The 18,283-nt window shown below is 40.4% G+C and overlaps 2 protein-coding genes across 2 annotated transcripts; both read right to left on the bottom strand.

The window, feature by feature from the left end:
• Window positions 1–6,128: 6,128 nt before the first annotated feature.
• Window positions 6,129–6,486, bottom strand: RB195_017303 (uncharacterized protein; the record flags this gene model as incomplete). The annotated part of the gene is made up of 2 exons (XM_064184239.1): window positions 6,129–6,279; window positions 6,413–6,486. The coding sequence occupies 2 exons, from the start codon at window positions 6,484–6,486 to the stop codon at window positions 6,129–6,131; spliced, it is 225 nt and encodes a 74-aa protein (XP_064040120.1).
• A 1,978-nt stretch (window positions 6,487–8,464) lies between these two features.
• Window positions 8,465–9,106, bottom strand: RB195_017302 (uncharacterized protein; the record flags this gene model as incomplete). The annotated part of the gene is made up of 1 exon (XM_064184238.1): window positions 8,465–9,106. The coding sequence occupies one exon, from the start codon at window positions 9,104–9,106 to the stop codon at window positions 8,465–8,467; it is 642 nt and encodes a 213-aa protein (XP_064040119.1).
• Between the last annotated feature and the right edge of the window lie 9,177 nt (window positions 9,107–18,283).

Here is an 18,283-nt window from a genome sequence, read left to right as displayed (position 1 = left end):
GTTGCTATGTTTTTTGATTCAATGTTGCATCGCTTATATACGTAGGGTTGTCATTTTCCTCTTGACATGAAGCTAGGTGTTACATCAGCTCCGAATCCTTTGAGAACGAAACGCCTCAGACTCACTTTCAGTTTTCGTGTCCTCGCTCACTCTCCTTCTTACACTATTTTCAGTTGCCGTTAATAGACACCGATTGGAAGTTGTCACTTCTACAGAATTTTAGAACCTAAACGTCACTTTCCTTACATTCATTTATTTGTTCAGGCACTCAAAGGAAACGCTGTTGACAAGTATACAATCTGCCTGAAAAGATTTATATCTAGGTGATCCATAGGGCTCTCGGTGTAGAGGTGCACTCCATAATACACGAGAGGTATTATCCTCTTGTTTTCATTCTTTTTATTTTTATAAAATAATTGTGCATGAGTAGGATCACGTACTATCAGTGAAGAAATTTTCCAGTAATTTTTCTGACGTTTGTTTTGCCCCTAACGTGTCCCAAAGAGAATTTAGTTTGTAATAGTTTCTTTTGATGCCAAAGTACATACTCAATTTGTAGAAACTGGCTCTCTGCAACACCTTTCGCGTTATTATGCGTAGATATATTTTTGGGACCTATTTCACGGATTATATTATGCCATTATTACAAAAAAAACCTTAAAGGCATCACCCCACGAATCTGAGGTGGTGCAGATTTCAGGTGGAGTATTCGTATACGGAATGGGAGACTTTGGAGAGGGGGTTGATTCTTCCTAATTGCCGTAAAAAAGGGCCCGGAAGATGCGGCGTCGCACAAGGCTGGCGCGCTCCAGTCGAACTCCTTGTAGAAAATATTGCGCTAGAACTCCTGAAGCCGTATCTTCCGGGCCGTCTATTATGGCAATTAGGAAGAAATGAACGGAATCACCCTCCTCTCCATAGTCTCCTATCCCGTACACGAATACTCCACCTAAAATCCGTACCACCTCAGATTCGTGGAGTGATGCCTTTAATCATGGACAGTTACGCAAAGAAATTCAATCCCAACAAACTGAAATCTCAGATACGCTCTAACAGCAAAACAAACGATAAAACTAATGATAAAAGACTTCGCTGAGCTATGTAATTCCATTCATACGGTATTACACCAAAAAAAGCCTATAATTAAAAAAAAAACTCTGATGAGATTTCCGCGCTCTTTTGAGAAGGACAAGCGCACGCCTTTACCGACTGAGCAGCACATCATCAATATATCAAGTTTACGCTGACTGTATGCGTAACCTTTAAGAAAAAAACTTTTACAGGATTTGTACCACTGCTCTAATTATACGTCGCTGTTACAAACTACATCCGAATGTAGCGATATAGCAGGTTTTTTCTGTCGAAGAGTTTATATATTTTATGATGACGTGAACAATATCCCTTTAAAGGCATAACCCCACGAATCTGCGGGAACGGTATGGATTTCCGATTGGCTAATGACTATGCGGGTTCGTAGATTGCAGAAACGTGTGGGATAACGCTCTTCCTAATTGCCATAAAAAACGGCCCGGAAGATGCGGCACATGCAGCGCGCCCCCCGTGTGCATGCGCCGCATCTTCCGGGGCTTTTTTTTAAACGTAAATTAGGAAGAAAGGTTCGTTATCCCATCTGTTTCTGCAATCTACGACCCGTACAGTCTTTGGCCATCGAAAATCCTTAGCACCCCAGATTTGTGGGATGATGCCTTTAAATTGTTCTCTCTCCGTAATACACATCGTACGTGGACGATTTTAAAAATATTAAAAAAAAACGCCGAGGAAATATTTTTATTGCGATATTTTAGGGTGGGTTCAGTTTGTTTTTTCTTTCTCATATGCAAGCTGCCGATAGAGTACTTGCCGTTATATTGGCGTAATCATATCCACTTGTTCACTTCGGAATCCCTCGTTCCAAAGTGGAATCATCTGCATTCTTCTGATTCGTTTTCCCTTTTTTTGTGACGTTGTTGTACCGAACAGGTTTCCGCGAAGTTTTCGATGATTTCCCTGAAACGACCACTTTTTTTGTCTCGCCGATGTGGCGTTAGAAAAACAAGAAGTTATATATTTCCCAAATTTTGTAGTTTCACGCCCTTGTCCAATCGAATGATGCTGACAGTATCATCCGATTTTTTGTTTCCGTAAACTTCCATATCAAACAAAAAAGGAAAAACTAAACCTTAGTCAGAACAGCTGGTTAGGTGCGGTACAACACGAAATTAGCACTGTTGAGATTTCTCTGCGATTAGGGTGGGATACGGGTGTAGTTCACGACTGTGATCGTGATCAAGCAAATGCCGGCTAGTAATTCAGAAAAAGAAGGCAAGAGGAACAGGTTCGGTTGCACCTGACCCATCCTACGATGCTATTTGTTATGCAGATGAGGACGGAACGGGGGCGATTCCGTCGTCATCGAATGTCCGCAATAAAATGTATCTCTAAAGTCATAGTTTTATTATTCGTTCTAGTTATTTCTGCGAGAATAAGATGTAAATGTGACGCTGGTCGTAAAATTACGCAATGGCAATTTTATTCCAACACCGTTTTTGAAGATATAATCAATTCAGCACACAGAATATGTTTGATACATTTAAAATAAGATTTGCAATAAACTTCAGATTTTCCAGAAGACAAAATCAAAGCTCTACAGTTATTTTGCGTGGCGCATATATGCTATCAGTAGTGTCAAAATCGGGTCGTCAGGCTCGCTCAAGTAATTAGGACCATCGACATCTGGCTCTTGCAATCGTTCGAATCTCTTCGTCAGAAAATAGCTATCGCCAATTCATATTTCGTCGGAAATCTGACCGAAACACTGAATATATTATTTGGAACGTCATTATTTACGTGACTGATCGGATACGAATGTTTACGAAAAATACCTCCTTCGTCACATTGGTCTTACAATCAAAATTTATGTGAAGGTCCTACAATTAAAATCTATGTGAAAAGGCAGTGTTCATCTGACTTAAAATTAATCATTGTGCAAAAAATGTTCCCAGCGTACTGTTGCTACAGTTTGTTTATCGAAAAATTATTGCGATTTTACTTTTAAAAAAATATGCAAGAAAAACACACAATGGCACCTAGCTAACTGACAAATTGGCGGATTTTGCAATATATTAATATGTGGTATGAAACAGTCGAAGCTCTCTATCTGGAACAGATTCTGACGCCACTTATAGTCGCGATAAACATGCGAAGGTTAAAAAACGTCAGAAATCGCTCTGTAGTCCCCGAGCTGTAAACACAGATGATGTGACGGTGCTATCATTAATACAGAGCCGTTTGGAATTTCACATACGTTAGAAGAATTAGCCTATTCTGAAGATCCTGCCCATATCTCTATAGCAAATACGGAATGGATTCGGGCCGCACCTTCAATCATATTGATAATTACAGACAATTCTTGACTATTTGTATTCTTTGTAAAATGTTTACGCATTTTGTGTTATGCGAAACTTAACTGAACTGATATGACTTCGCTTACTTCCCTACTTCATATGTTCAACATTTTCGCGATTGTTCAAATGTAGTTTTTCAGAAAACTGTGGAGTAGCTTCCGGTGTGGATAGATTTGGACCTTTGGTATTTGGTTTTTATTATTCGTTCAGTGTTATTCCAGAATCCTCGGGAATCCTAGCTATCATTTAACCTATCTCGTTCTTTATTTTTCTTTTTTCCATTCCTTCTTTCGTGTTTTTTCTTTCGCGTTCTTGCTCTTTCTTTCCCCCCTCAAAATACCTTCTTCATGTGTTCTGCCCTTGTTTCGTTTTTTAAGATATGTGTATTATCATGATATATAATAACGAGCTTAGTGTGTGTCTGTGTCTGTGTCTGTGTCTGTGTCTGTGTCTGTGTCTCTGTCTCTGTCTGTGTCTCTGTCTTTCTCACGAAATTCGAAAAAGGGTCCAACAGCGTCAGATTGCTGCGCCGGCGCCAGATACCTATAGAAGTGGTGCGACGGATCCACCGGCGCCAGACAGCCATAATGTCCTGCTGTCTGTCTCACAAAATTCGAAAAAGGGTCCAACAGCGTCAGATTGGTGCGCCAGCGCCATATGCCTATGGAAGGGGGTGCGACGGGTCCAACGGCGTCGCAATGGCGCGCCGGCGCCAGATACCTATGGAAGGGGGTGCGACGAGTCCACCGGCGTCGGATTGCTGCGCCAGCGCCAGATGCCTATAGAAGGGTGTGCGGCGGGTCCAACGGCGTCGCACTGGCGCGCCGGCGCCAGGTACCTATAGAAGGGGTGCGACGGATCCACCGGCGCCAGATACCTATAGATGGGGGCGCGACGGGTGCGTCGGCGGCAGATACCTATTTAAGGGGTACCTATGGAAGGAGTCCAACGGCGTCTTTGGACCCGGTCATTGGTGCGCAATAACTTAGTATGCATGACGTAAAAGATAAATGGTTGGAGCCGTTCCATAGCCTTGACCACTGGGCGCTTTGCTCTTCGCCTTTATGACTCCTCCGCGTGCCTATTTCCTTCTTTGTTCGCTTCAAGTTTGTAGCATGCCGTTCTCAGAAAGTGGAAACACGCATGCAAACGGTTGCTTAAATAGTAGCAAGATGTGGAATGATGTCTTTCACGTCATTTTATGTTAAAACATCACTCTGTGATAACTATTGGGGGAAATCAAGACGAATACCCATACTTTGAGTAATGCTTTCAAATTGTATCTATATTATTCTGTCATCGAAGGATTGTTTGCAGCTGATGGTCGAATATTCTCCAAATGTAAAATTGACGCGTTTGGAAAACTCCGTAATCTTTCGCCTTAATTTATAATATAAAGAAGAGAAGGTAAGCGTTGTTTAAAAAAAACACAAATCTAATTTTACAGAAAACACCACTACTATTAACTTTCATTGATCAGTGAAGGGGAGCGAAGCTAAAACCACCGAAAGTCTGAAGTCCGGCTTTAGCCGGACATTCAGACTGGTATTGTTATATAGATAATATACATTTAAATCTTTTTCAAATGCAGCCTTTCCCTTTTAGGTAAAAGCCAAACTTCAGAAGTAGCGTGAAAAAGATTCTCCATAATAATTCTCCATATCAATAATTCTAACGAATATTTCGTTGAATTTTCTGATATTTCCAATCCGCGAGTAAAGAAGAATAACCTCTTTATCTCAGTTGTTCCTAGAAAATTTAACTGATGTTTGGCGCAATTTGTTGTTTTTTTACTCATGATTAGGTGAGACTTTCAGATTCCTGTTCCTTTTACTTTTTTCTTATTCAGCCTTTTATGTCAAGGTTTGTCTCACATTATGGATGCATTTAACGGAACTCCTTTCCGCTTTTTGCTTTTAAGAAAGGGTACTCGATTTGCTTGATATCATTTACATTTCACTATGTTTCGTCCGACTATTGTTTAGTTTCTTCGGCATTTTCTCACAAATAAGGACTAATCTAATATTTACAACTTATTTATCTATCTCTACATAGTGAAACATTTTTTTTGTTTTTTTTTAATAAATGGAAATATCGTTATGAAGAAATTTCGGATTCAGGTCTTATTTTCACATAGCTCAAAGTCACTTGTCTTTCTCAGCATCTAGCTACATATTGTCAGTTAGATTTTGCACAAATTTTCTCTGTCTTCATAGATAAAATTCACCCGTATGCGATTAATTTGTTCTATTTCATTTTATCAACTTTTTTTATGTCAGCTATCACTTACTATGTAGAAATATGTATAGACATCATCTATTAGAACGATATTTAGAAATATGAGCTACAAAGTTAAATAATATTTTTGTCTAACAAAGGTGCTCACAAACTTCCATGGTTACTTGCTCAAACGGCGGGCCGATGTTGGTGGATGTGTTCCATGGTCTAACGCGGGTTATCCGCATTTTCGCCGAAGTGAGTCGTCCTAAAACATATTTAAGTCCATCCGTTTAGATTTCCCGTTAGACGCGCTTGCGATGGGGTCGACCGACCACTTCGGTAACGAGTTGAATGCAGAAGTGGCCTTAGCGCGTCTTCGCTGAATATCTCACTCGTACCTGCTGTCGTTTTTCCGCATACAACCCGAATAACATGACTCGTCTAAAAGTTCAAATTCTTGTGTGGAGAGTCGAACTTCATTTTCGGAACACAGACAGGGATCTTCTACTCGTTCGGTGGTTCCTTCCCGACTGCGATGTACATCGGTCGCTGGTCACGCTCGAGTTCAGGGGCTGGTAGCGATTGTCGGTTCAGGAAGGTGTTGGATAGGTAGATAGGTAGGATTGCCTCTCCGACAGCGACTTCGCCTGCTGCGCTGAAGACAGGCGAACACCTCTTCATAATGCCGCTGCTTTGTCTCTGAAGAGCGTAAGGTTTTTTCGGGTTCTTGTCCTCTCATCTCCTCTCAACATCCTTTGCTCTGGACGTCTATTCGTTCTCGCGATCACGTCTCAGCTGACGACGGAACTCTCTCCTCAGTCGCTTCTCCTGGTTCAGTTTGCCAGAAGTCCAGGCGACACATACAGAATCTCCGGAGATGCAAAGGCGAACCTATTTCTCGGCATTAAAACTGGTACCGTTTTCTTTACGACGTCATGTTCGTTGTAATATTCATGGTTCAGGTATCAGTCATGGCTAAAGCATGACAACTCAAAAGACCTCGCACATTTCTCTGCAGGTGACTATGATGACTATGATTATGTATATGCCTAATTAACCATAACTTTTTTTTTACAGAGGTGCTCGCATATTTTCATATTTATCTATTTCCATTTTATTTGTGTATTTATCAATATCTACCTACTTACTTATATTCATATATTAGCACATTCGCGTTTTTTTTTTCGGCGTTTTTGTCGGAAAATAGAGGCGCATCCCTAAACGCTGCGTTCCTGTAGTCACAATTAAACACATTATCCCGAAGGAAACGATTACGTCAGCAATGTGATTAAGGAACGTTAAAGACACACATTTGAATGCAGAAACCTTTGCAAATGGAATTGTAAAGAGGCGCATACGTGCGCGTTCACAGTTCATGTGAACGCGTTCAGTTCATGTGTTCATATTCACTTAATATTCCTTTTGTGATTTTTTTTTTTTTTTGGTGTGGTTCAAAAAATCGGTTCCCAAAAAAAAATGTCTGCCTTTACTTAATTAAATATATTAGGTGAACTAAGAAGTTCTGAGCGTTTCCCTAGATATCTTTAGTGTGCCATATCTCACGATGTAAACATAAACTTCATTCATAAAAAGGAATTTAAAAGTTATATCAAAAAAAAAAAAACCAAAAACAAAAAAAAACTAATTAACCATAACTTTTTTACAGAGGTGCTCACATATTTTCATATTTATCTATTTCCATTTTACTTTGGTGTATTTAGCCATATCTACCTACTTACTTATGTTCATGTATTAGAACATTCGCGTTTATTTCGGCATTTTTGTCGGAAAATAGAGTACTCGATCCCTAAACGGTGCGTTCCTGTAGTCACAATTAAACACATGATCCCGAAGGAAACGATTACGTCAGCAATGTGATTAAGGAACGTCAAAAACTCACATTTGAATGCAAAAACCTTTGCAAAGAATTTAAAGAGGCGCGTTCACAGTTCATGTGAACGCGTTCAGTTCATGGTGTTCATATTCACTTAATATTCCTAGCCTTTGGTGATTCAGCACGTATGCACTCATTTAAAATTACGATTCAACGAAGCTTCGCGCAAAAAATCGACGGCTTCACATAAAAAAATGTCTGCCTTTACTTAATGTAAATATATTAGGTGAACTAAGAAGTTCTGAGCGTTTTCCCTAGATATCTTTAGTGAGCCATATCTGACGATGTAAACATCAGACCTCACTTACATACATACATAGGCGATTTCAAAGTGATATCACGAGAACAAAAACCAACAACGAACAAAAACTAATTAACCATAACTTTTTTTACAGAGGTGCTCACATATTTTCATATTTATCTATTTCCATTTTATTTGTGTATTTATCCATATCTACCTACTTACTTATGTTCATGTATTAGAACATTCGCGTTTATTTCGGCATTTTTGTCGGAAAATAGAGGCTCATCCCTAAACGGTGCGTTCCTGTAGTCACAATTAAACACATGATCCCGAAGGAAACGATTACGTCAGCAATGTGATTAAGGAACGTCAAAAACTCACATTTGAATGCAAAAACCTTTGCAAATGGAATTGTAAAGAGGCGCATACGTGCGCGTTCACAGTTCATGTGAACGCGTTCAGTTCATGTGTTCATATTCACTTAATATTCCTAGCCTTTGGTGATTCAGCACGTATGGCACTCATTTGAACATTACGATTCAACGAATGTACGCGCAGGTGATGGGTGCCACAAAAAATCGACGGCTTCACGTGGAAAAACGTCTGCCTTTACTTATTGTAAATATTAGGTTGAGTCGAAAGTTCTCGGACAAATTGACACTATTTTTATTTACTTAGCAATTTTCAAACGATAACTGTAAATTATTTGAAGTATGCCCCATTGGCATCGATGGTCTTCTGCCAACGTCTAGGCAGATCGTAGATGCCTTTGCTCCAGAACGCTGAGGACTGTTCCTTGAAGAGCTGCTCGAGTGCCTTTTTGATATCGTCGCGGGTTTGGAAGTCTTGACCATCCAGATGACGTTGGAGATAGGGAGAAAGGTGGTAGTCCGAGCTAGCCAAATCTGGGGAATACGGTGAGTGTGGTGAAATGGTCCAGAAGAACTTCTTCAGTTCAGCATTGGTCATTTTTCCAATGTGTGACTGAGTGTTGTCGTGCTGGAAGTAGACTTCGCGCTGCTGCGGGCGTGCATTTTCAACATTTGTCTTCAAATTCCTCAGTTGCTCAACGTAGACGTCTGCGGTCACTGTACATCCCTGAGCGAAGAGTACCCAGCATTCGACGCCGTGTACGCTCCACAAGATGCAGAGCATAACCTTTTTGGCGTGTACGTTGAGTTTTGAGACGTCTTCTGTATCCGTACCTTTGTCGACCCATTGGGTACGCCGGTGAATGTTAGAATAGGAAATCCACTTCTCATCCCCGGTGACTAGTTGCTCAAGCCACGTGTGGGTGCGCTTGAGCGTGATGAGGGAAAGTGCCGTATCAGCGCGGCAGTCCATCTCATACTACGTCAGAGCATGTGGTACCCATCGACCTAGTTTTCGCACCTTGCAGATTGACTTCAATCCGCGAACAACTGTGGTTTGACTCACCCCAAGAACGACTGCCAGTTCGTGAGTGGTTTGATACGAGTCGCCTTCCTCTTGTCTCCGCAGCAAGTCCAAATCCAACTCTATCGGGCGTACCGAACGGTCTTCATCTTCGATGGAATAGCCGCCCGACGCGAACTGTGAGTGCCACTTGTAGACTGTACTTCTAGCGGGGGCGTGCTCCTCGTAAACTTCCTTCAGATGCCTATCGATATCTGCGGGTTCTTGGCCAGCTAGATGGAGAAAGATTATGACGTTGGAACTAGCTCAGTGTAATTGTTAACCTACACTTTGAAGAGAATTTTATACTGTATCAAACGGTAGCTAACGCATCCATTTTTTGTCAGCTCTTTGCTGAGTGATGATCTCTAGAAGTCATCACTACCACATTGTCCGAGAACTTGCGACTCAACCTAATATATTAGGTGAACTAAGAAGTTCTGAGCGTTTTCCCTAGATATATTTAGTGAGCCACATCTGACGATGTAAACATCTGACCTCACTTACATACATACATAGGCGATTTCAAAATGATATCACAAGAACAAAAACCAACAACGAACAAAAACTAATTAACCATAACTTTTTTTACAGAGGAGCTCACATATTTCCATATTTATCTATTTCCATTTTATTTGTATATTTATCCATATCTACCTACTTACTTATGTTCATGTATTAGCACATGCGCGTTTTTTTCGGCGTTTTTGTCGGAAAATAGAGGCGCATCCCTAAACGCTGCGTTCCTGTAGTCACGATTAAACACATGATCCTGAAAGAAACGATTACGTCAGCAATTTGATTAAGGAACGTTAAAGACACACATTTGAATGCAAAAACCTTTGCAAATGGAATTGTAAAGAGGCGCATACGTGCGCGTTCACAGTTCATGTGAACGCGTTCAGTTCATGTATTCATATTCACTTAATATTCCTAGCCTTTGGTGATTCAGCACGTATGGTACTCGATTGAACATTACGATTCAACGAATGTACGCGCAGGTGATGGGTGCTACAAAAAATCGACGGCTTCACATAAAAAAAATGTCTGCCTTTACTTGATGTAAATGTATTAGGTGAACTAAGAAGTTCTGAGCGTTTTCTCTAGATATCTTTAGTGAGCCATATCTGACGATTTAAACATCAGACCTCACTTACATACATACATAGGCGATTTCAAGGTGATATCACGAGAACAAAAACCAAAAAAATTGTGCTCCAATTGCGGTGACCCGGAGGTCCAAGACCTTGGATGGGTGATTCTACCATACTTCTGGCGCCAAGCGACTAGCCGTAACTATGTTTATTTCATCGTCAAAATAAAGGCTAAGCGCTCAGAATTTTTTATTCACTTAATATTCCTAGCCTTTGGTGACAGAACTTATGCTTATGCAATGAAAGGTCTGAATAAAAGCGAAATAGTTCTTCGTGCATATTGATTGATGTGCACAAATTTATATACGGGTATTGAGAAGTTGCTGGGATCAGTTTGATACAGATTTTCAGAGACCCTGACGAAATGAAGAGAGAATAGTTAATATATTTGTGTTTAAGAGACCTATGAAAAGACGGGAGAGCAAAGGACTTCCTTTTTGAAAGCTCGCTGGTTCGTTTATACTGGTGGTGAACGAAGCACATCCTTGCTAAGAATGTGACATCTAGTAAATCATTATGCACCTGGTTTGAAACCAGAAGATTAACTCACTGGTACGGCTCTGAATGATCGTTCCTTTAATTAAAAAGTTTACTCGGCACATTAAAATGATGGAATTCTCGGATACGGTTGAATATTTCTTCCTTAGAATATAAGCAGTCCAAGCAAGCAATATAAATCCATCGAGGTGGATTGAAAACAGGAGGATAATTTTTAAAGACATCATCCCACGAATCTGGGGTGGTACAGGTTTCAGGTGTGTTATGCCTACACGGGGTCGTAGATATTGGGGAAGAGGGTGATTCCGTCTATTTCTTCCTAATTGTCGTAAAAAAACGCCCGGAAGATGCGGCGCACAAGGCTGGCGCGCTCCAATAGAACTCGTTGTGGAAAATAGCGCCCCGGAACTCTCGAAGCCGCACCTTCCGGCCGTTTCTTACAGCGATTAGGAAGAAATGAGCGGGATCCCACCCGTTTCTGCAATCGACGATCCAGCATAGTCTTTGACCCCGGAAATCCATGTCACGTCAAATTCGTGCAGTAATACCTTTAAGTACGGCGCTGAACACTCAATTCCGCTTAGTAGCATAGAAAAAGTGTGAGAAATAGCCTTAGTCGTCCTTGTGCTCCTCGTCGTTTTACAGTCCGTAGTAGATTATATCTTCAGGGACATAGGTGCAGGCATGGGTGTTCCTCAGAAAGTTTTCCGGATTATTAGGCGGAATTGATTGTGATCGTATTCATATTTGTTAACCACATTCAAACCCTTGTCTGTTTGTGGTGAGATCCCTGCGCCGTCAATTTCGTTCTATGCTGTCTCTAACTCGTTGTTTGAAACTAGAATGATTTCGCCGAGTTAAAACATAGTTATCTATAAGATTACCATGAGCAATATTCATATGTGTTCGTAATTGAGCGAACACCGGAAAGAAAAATGAATTATTAATAGAACCAGTTCTCCAGAGGTTCGATTTCACATAAGAAGAATTAGCGAAGTTTATTATGTGGAATAACAACAGGACAATGACAGATTTTTTTATATTAAAAACAGTTACATATTTTATCGAAATGCTTATGTCATCCAACTCTTCTGGTGGTTTTTTTCTTTTTTTTTTTACTTTACATATGATATTTTACATCTGTTGTGTCTTATGGAAGTACGTCCTAATTGGCGTATGCAGCTTTCGTCTGTTCTTGTTCTTTTGTTCTTTTGTACAACGTTTTCATCAAAAAACTAACTGACTCGTTCGTTAATAGTAATATTTTAATAAGTTGAGTTGTATATGCAGCCAAATCGGACAAAATTAGATATCCGATAAGTAATAGTAGAATAAAAGATTTGAAAAAGAGCAGGATGCGATTTCTTGCTCTGTTTGAATTGGAAATGATTCATATTGTTTTGTATGAATATCATATATGTATAACCTCAAGTTTGCAACCCAAACTTTTTTTTTTACCAATTCACACTGTATCGGACTAATGTCCACAGTGGTTTCTGACTAGTCTTGATGCTGATGCAATCTTTCGAGTTTATTGCATACATCATGTCTGCTCTTCCGTTTCCCAACAAAGCGTGAAAGAGTAGGAAAATAAACTTTTGAAATGATTTCATAGAGAAGAAACTAGGAGTAAAAAGGAGGAATGGATACGAATGAGTGATTGTGAGTAGTTAGGTACTAAACACATAAAAATGTATGAGGTATGAACCGCTGAAATTAGATATGTAAAGGTTTTTTCTCTCGAATACAACCAGAATTTTCTCTTAAAGGCATCACCCCACGAATCTGAGGTGGTGCAGATTTCAGGTGGAGTATTCGTATACGGGATGGGAGACTACGGAGAGGGAGGTGATTCCGTCCATTTCTTCCTAATTGCCGTAAAAAACGGCCCGGAAGATACGGCTTCATTCGTTTTGGCGCACCATTTTGCACAAGAGGTTCGATTGGAGCGCGCCAGTCTTGTGCGGCGCCGCATCTTCCCGGCCGTTTTTTACGGCAATTAGGAAGAAATGAACGGAATCACCCCCCTCTCCGTAGTCTCCCTTCCCGTATACGAATACTCCACCTGAAATCTGCACCACCTCAGATTCGTGGGATGATGCCTTTAAGGGAAAGTGTTTGACCAAGACTAGTTCTCTAAGAGTTTGTTTGTGCGGAACAAAGTTCTAAACTTTTGCGAATTCCAACACATTTGAGGTTTCTCTTTTCGACATTTTCACACCTTAAAGCCCTTATGCAGTGATAACTGTCTTTTTAGATTCTGAAAATTAATTGAATCTTTCATCCGTACATAGAAAGAAAAAAATCTAAATGTTAATGTAAAAGTAAAGTTAAGAATCTAAATTAAAGTTAAGTTAGTTAATCTAATCTAAAAGAAAAGTTAGAAATGCGGTTGTAGACTGCGGGATCCGCGGTGATTCCTCTCCCTAATCGTCCTAATAAACAGCGAGGGAAGACGCCGTTCTCATCACTCATCGTTCTCATCGGCCGAAGATCAGTTACGTCTTCCCACCGCCATTTCCACGTGGAACGAATGAACAAGTTGTTTAAAAAAACGGACTGTACATAGAGGAAAGTTCCAGCGTACATCGTAGAAACAAAAGAGATTGTAATGTCGTTTTCTACGACAAAATTGAGGAAGGATCAGTGAAACCATCCGGAATCAATAATCTACATCCCTTTCTCCAGCATTTTCCTCCTCAGGTCAGGTTCTTGGTATGTTGCCTTTGAAGAAAGAAAGATAACAACATTGTTATGGATTCTCAGAGACAGCATATACGCTGCATTGATGATATTGGGATCACTAAGCGAATAATTACAACACTGCCACTAATTTCAGTCCCAAAATCCGTCGCCGACGGATTAATCCGCCCCTAACCGTCGAATTAATCGATCTCAAACCGTCCGAATTCTTAGAAGAGGGCAAAATAAAATCTTGAAAATAGCATTCGAAAGCAAACGAGCTGCTGATTTGAAATATACTTCGAGAACTTATTTTCGCAATCCTACCATTGGCATATCCCGCGGATATATCTCCGTTGAAAGAAGACGTATTCATAGAATTTGCGCTAATTTCTTAAAGTTGGACGTTCGTTAAGTTCGTAGTCAGGACTTCATTTAGAACGTTTTGGTATCCAACATCATATGTGGGTTCGAAATTTCCACTGTTATTGAAAGCTGACGAAAGTGCTGCGTTGAAAGTTGATAAAAAAGAACGGTTTTCTAGATGTAGAAAATCTGGAAGTTTTTCAAGTGAACTTTTAATTCTGACAACAGTTCAAATTGTAAGTTCCTAGCTTTGAAAGTGTCTGGTTTTTCAATGTCAGACTTAGAACTTTGCCCAATTTCGTTATTTGTTCCAATCTTTGAGAAGCTGTCAATGGCCTACGATGAACGCTGAAGTCTCGCAATTCGGCACTTGCATTCTTATTATTTATTTATCTCTTTCTATTTATTTAATACCCGTAAAGTAGTGAAGTGCTGTGCTATCTCCGTTTATCCCTGGAGAGATCCTAACATGGTCATTTTCATGATACGGTCCCTTCAAAATACATTTAGAACTTCTATTACAAATAACGATCTCTTGTGTGCCAAACTTTGATGCTATTTTGATTCCAAAGCGCCGACACATATGTGCGTGAATTCTCGAAGATAAAGTCATTGCAGTCAAGTACATTGCCATCTAGTGGTTACTGTAACTACCGGTTCTCGTTGTACAAAACGTACAATAGGTGGGAGATATCGCAATTATTATGAATTCACATATACGAGACAAAACCAATTCACCGAATGGAATGGCTGAAAATAGAACTTTTCCATTTAGAAAAGTCAAAGATTTCCCTCAGAGGAAAATCGATGCAACAGCTGCAAAAATGTTCGTATGTGAACAGCGTTCACATATGAACATTTTTGCAGCGTTCGAGTAAAGTAATGATGATATTCATTTTTTTCGTAGAATCATGGAACGCTTTTGAAACTGATGACTATCAGTTTTTTAGAATTATATGAAGTGAGGCCACCATTCGGACCCACGACCTCACCGGAAATGAGAGACACTGGTTTTATGTGACACTTAGCGAAAACGATTACAGTTTCGTGCCGACCACCAACTGCTCCGGTACTTTAGTTCGAGTGAATCCGTACCTTGAAAAAAGTTGAAAGTTCGGTGATTGCTTGGGATTTCAAGACTTGATGGGTTCGAGAAAAGCAAGCAACTTTTGTCATCTCTGGGGAGGTACGGAGTTCCGATGGTCAAGGACTATACGGGGTCGTAGATTGCAGAAACGGGTGGGAGCTCGCTCATTTCTTACTAATCACCATAGAAAACGGCTCGTAGAAAATAGCGTTCTGAACACTTGAATTTCTATTGGAGCGCGCCATCCTTGTGCATGCGCCGCATATTCCGGACCGTTTTTTACGGCGATTAGGAAAAAATGAGCGAGGTTCCACCCGTTACTGCATTCAACGTCCCGTGTAGTCTTTGGCCATCGGAAATCCATACCACCCCAAATTCGTGGGGTGATGCCTTTAAGCGTGGCGGTTAGGATAGAGTGAGGACTCTTGTTATTACCACTCACCAGTGCAGTTTCCGATGATCCTCCCCTCGATCCTAAACGCTAGCTCCACCTCAGCTTCACTTGGAATGCAGTCCTTTGCGCAACTGCATTGAGTTTGAGGTTGTTTTGACCCGGCTATAGCAGTTTTCAAAATTGCTGTTCTGAACAACTTTTGGAATTTGTTAACGAGCACTCAGTATTGGTCAGTTTCGTCACTGTTTCTGGACATTTTTGTATTGGAGCGGTCAAATCAGTAATTCGAGTACAGAAACATGCTCGCACACTGTCTAACTGGATTCCTGAACATCTAGTTTGATCATATCCGTTTTAGAACAGGAAATCTTGATGTTACCATTGAGTTCTGAAGAACTTTTGTAAAACACAGAATGCCGTCTAATTCAGTTAAGACTGCAAACACAAACAGCTATTCAAGCAATCTAGAGACAGGATCTTGCATGAATATACAAAAGAGTTTGTTTTAAATGTTGCATGAGCTTTGCATGAGGAGATGTAATGTTTGTCTTGCACAGAAAAAAAGGGGAAGCGCAATTGTTTTTTGTGGATTTCGTTGCTGGTATCGAACAACGATCGCAGAATCCGTGTTTTGCATGTGATTTACTGGTTTCAGAGCAGATTTGCAAGTTTTGTATGTATCCACTTGTGTTTTGCAACGCTTTATGTACGCTATTTTGCCTTGAAGGCAAAATAGCATGAATCTGAGTGAATCCGCTGGAGAAGGTACAGATGGGGTTGTAGATCGCGGGATTAGGAGTGGTTCTGCTCATGTCCCCCTAATCTGCGTATAATAACGTTCGTTTGGAAACTGATTTAATCCCTACGACGTACGTTAGAACGCACCTTGCAGGAAATAAAGCGCTTTTCAAACTGACTTCTCTATGTACTCGTTCGGGTTCCCCCGTTGGTTTCAATTAAAAACCTCACTGGTCTTCGATTGCTTCTATTTGCAGGCGGAACGTGCAAAAGGGTAGCATGCAACTGAAACCATCGTAAAACGGCGTCTTTCACGACGACGATTAGAGAGAGATGAGCGAAACCATTCTGGATTCTGCAGTCCACAACCACATCTCTTGCTTTTTCAGTGGATTCCCTCATCACGTCAGATTCGTGGTATGCTGCCTTTAACGACACCTTCACTGTTATTGATCCATTTTTGTAATTTAATGTAATTTACCTTGAAGGATGATAAAAGTCAAAAAAATGCGGTGTAAAAAATGACCCGATTTTGGTCGATAGGTCAGCAGCGAGCCACGGTGGTGACGGTCCTCGGGTTTCTATGAGCATATACAAAGTTCACGGTGTAGATTACATTACGAATATGACGTAAACCTGCTCAATCCTCTCTGATCGTCCTGAGAAAACAGTGTAGTTTCTGCGAGAGGTACGTTAGAACGCGCCATCTCCCACCTCTCTTCCCTTCTACACGCTTCTGTTACCTCATCGGTTCTACTTGATTAGGCTGCTGAGGATACTTCATTGATTCCCGATCGCTCGCTCGTGGAAGAGGGACGTGTACAAGGATGTTGTGTTCCAACTTACCTCGTAAGAAAGAACGCTGTCTTCCACGCCGTTTTCACTACGACTAGTGGGAGTTGGGCAGAGCTTGGGTTCTACGATACGCTTTTTTTAATCGCAAACGGTCCGTTCCCGGAAGAAGCAAAATTAATGTTGTGCATAGTTGTTTTCACCTAATAATTCCGTGGAATTAGGAATTATATATACTACAACGTTCCATACAGAACAAGCGCAAATCCCTTGAAAACCTCAGCTCGGTGTTCCTTTTTTCTCCTTTTGTACGAATGAGTATGTCTTTTTTGGGCAAAATCCAGGTCCTTGACTACCTGAATTTTATATATTATACATCCGATATGCTGAGTTGTTTTTTTTTTTCCAGTGGTTAAAAACATATTGTCATTTTTCTTCTCCAATCGCAAGGTTTGTTTGTTCGTCCTAGCAGCTTTTTCGATGATCTCAACAGATAAATATTAGTATTTACTCCAACAAGGGTTCGCTCCGACTTTTGCTCCAACAACTCAAACAGATTAGCGAGTTCCTTGAGTTCTCTGGTGAAAGATGCTCATCTTTATCTTCTTATTTCCTCAGTATATGGAATTGGCCGTTCTGTGAATCCTGTAAAGAGGAACTCATTGTGGTTGCTGTTTATTTCCGATAATTCTTGATTATCGAGCAGTCACCTCGCATTCGAAAGCTTCTAGAACTCGTTGAAAAAGTGCTCTGTGATGTTGGGTGCTATTTTTGGAGTAGCTATCATTTTGTTCGACTAAAAAGTTTTCCGGTTAGGAGTGATCATGCGGCGTAGGTGGTAACTGATTGGTAATAAATACATAATGCGTTCCTTGCAGAACCACTGAAAAACTTACTACTAAAATACTTCTTGAAAAAATTACCTATGGCCTCACATTAACTATGCTAAGTCCAAGTTAATTGCCCCCCAACGATACATCATTTCGGTCGTAAACATATTGTTTGAAAAGTTAAATGATAGTTACAGTTTCGTAATGTACAGGCCATTTCGAACATTTTGGTAACTCTAACCACTGTAATTTCCGTGGCCTGTGAAGATTCTGAAAATTTGACCTGAGCAACATGTTTCAGCCTCATAAATAAGTGACATTAGTAACTTGAAAGTTTTCATCTTACGGATTCAGCAAGAAAACTATTTATTGTGGGATGTCCTTGTCTCTCGACTTCCTAGCTTAACAGAATTTTCTGTTTTTTTTTTTTTTGCTTTTTTACAGCTTAATTTATAACTTCGGTGTTTTGAACTACTTACTGTGATTTTCGGAAGTTTATAAATCGTCAACAAAAGAGGTGTTCCTTCGCTCGACGCATCACTTTGG

Source organism: Necator americanus, chromosome II (assembly GCF_031761385.1).
Source record: "Necator americanus strain Aroian chromosome II, whole genome shotgun sequence".
NCBI lineage: Eukaryota > Metazoa > Nematoda > Chromadorea > Rhabditida > Ancylostomatidae > Necator > Necator americanus.
The sequence above is the reverse complement of the archived record's forward strand: the minus strand, read 5'-3'. Positions and strand labels throughout refer to the sequence as shown.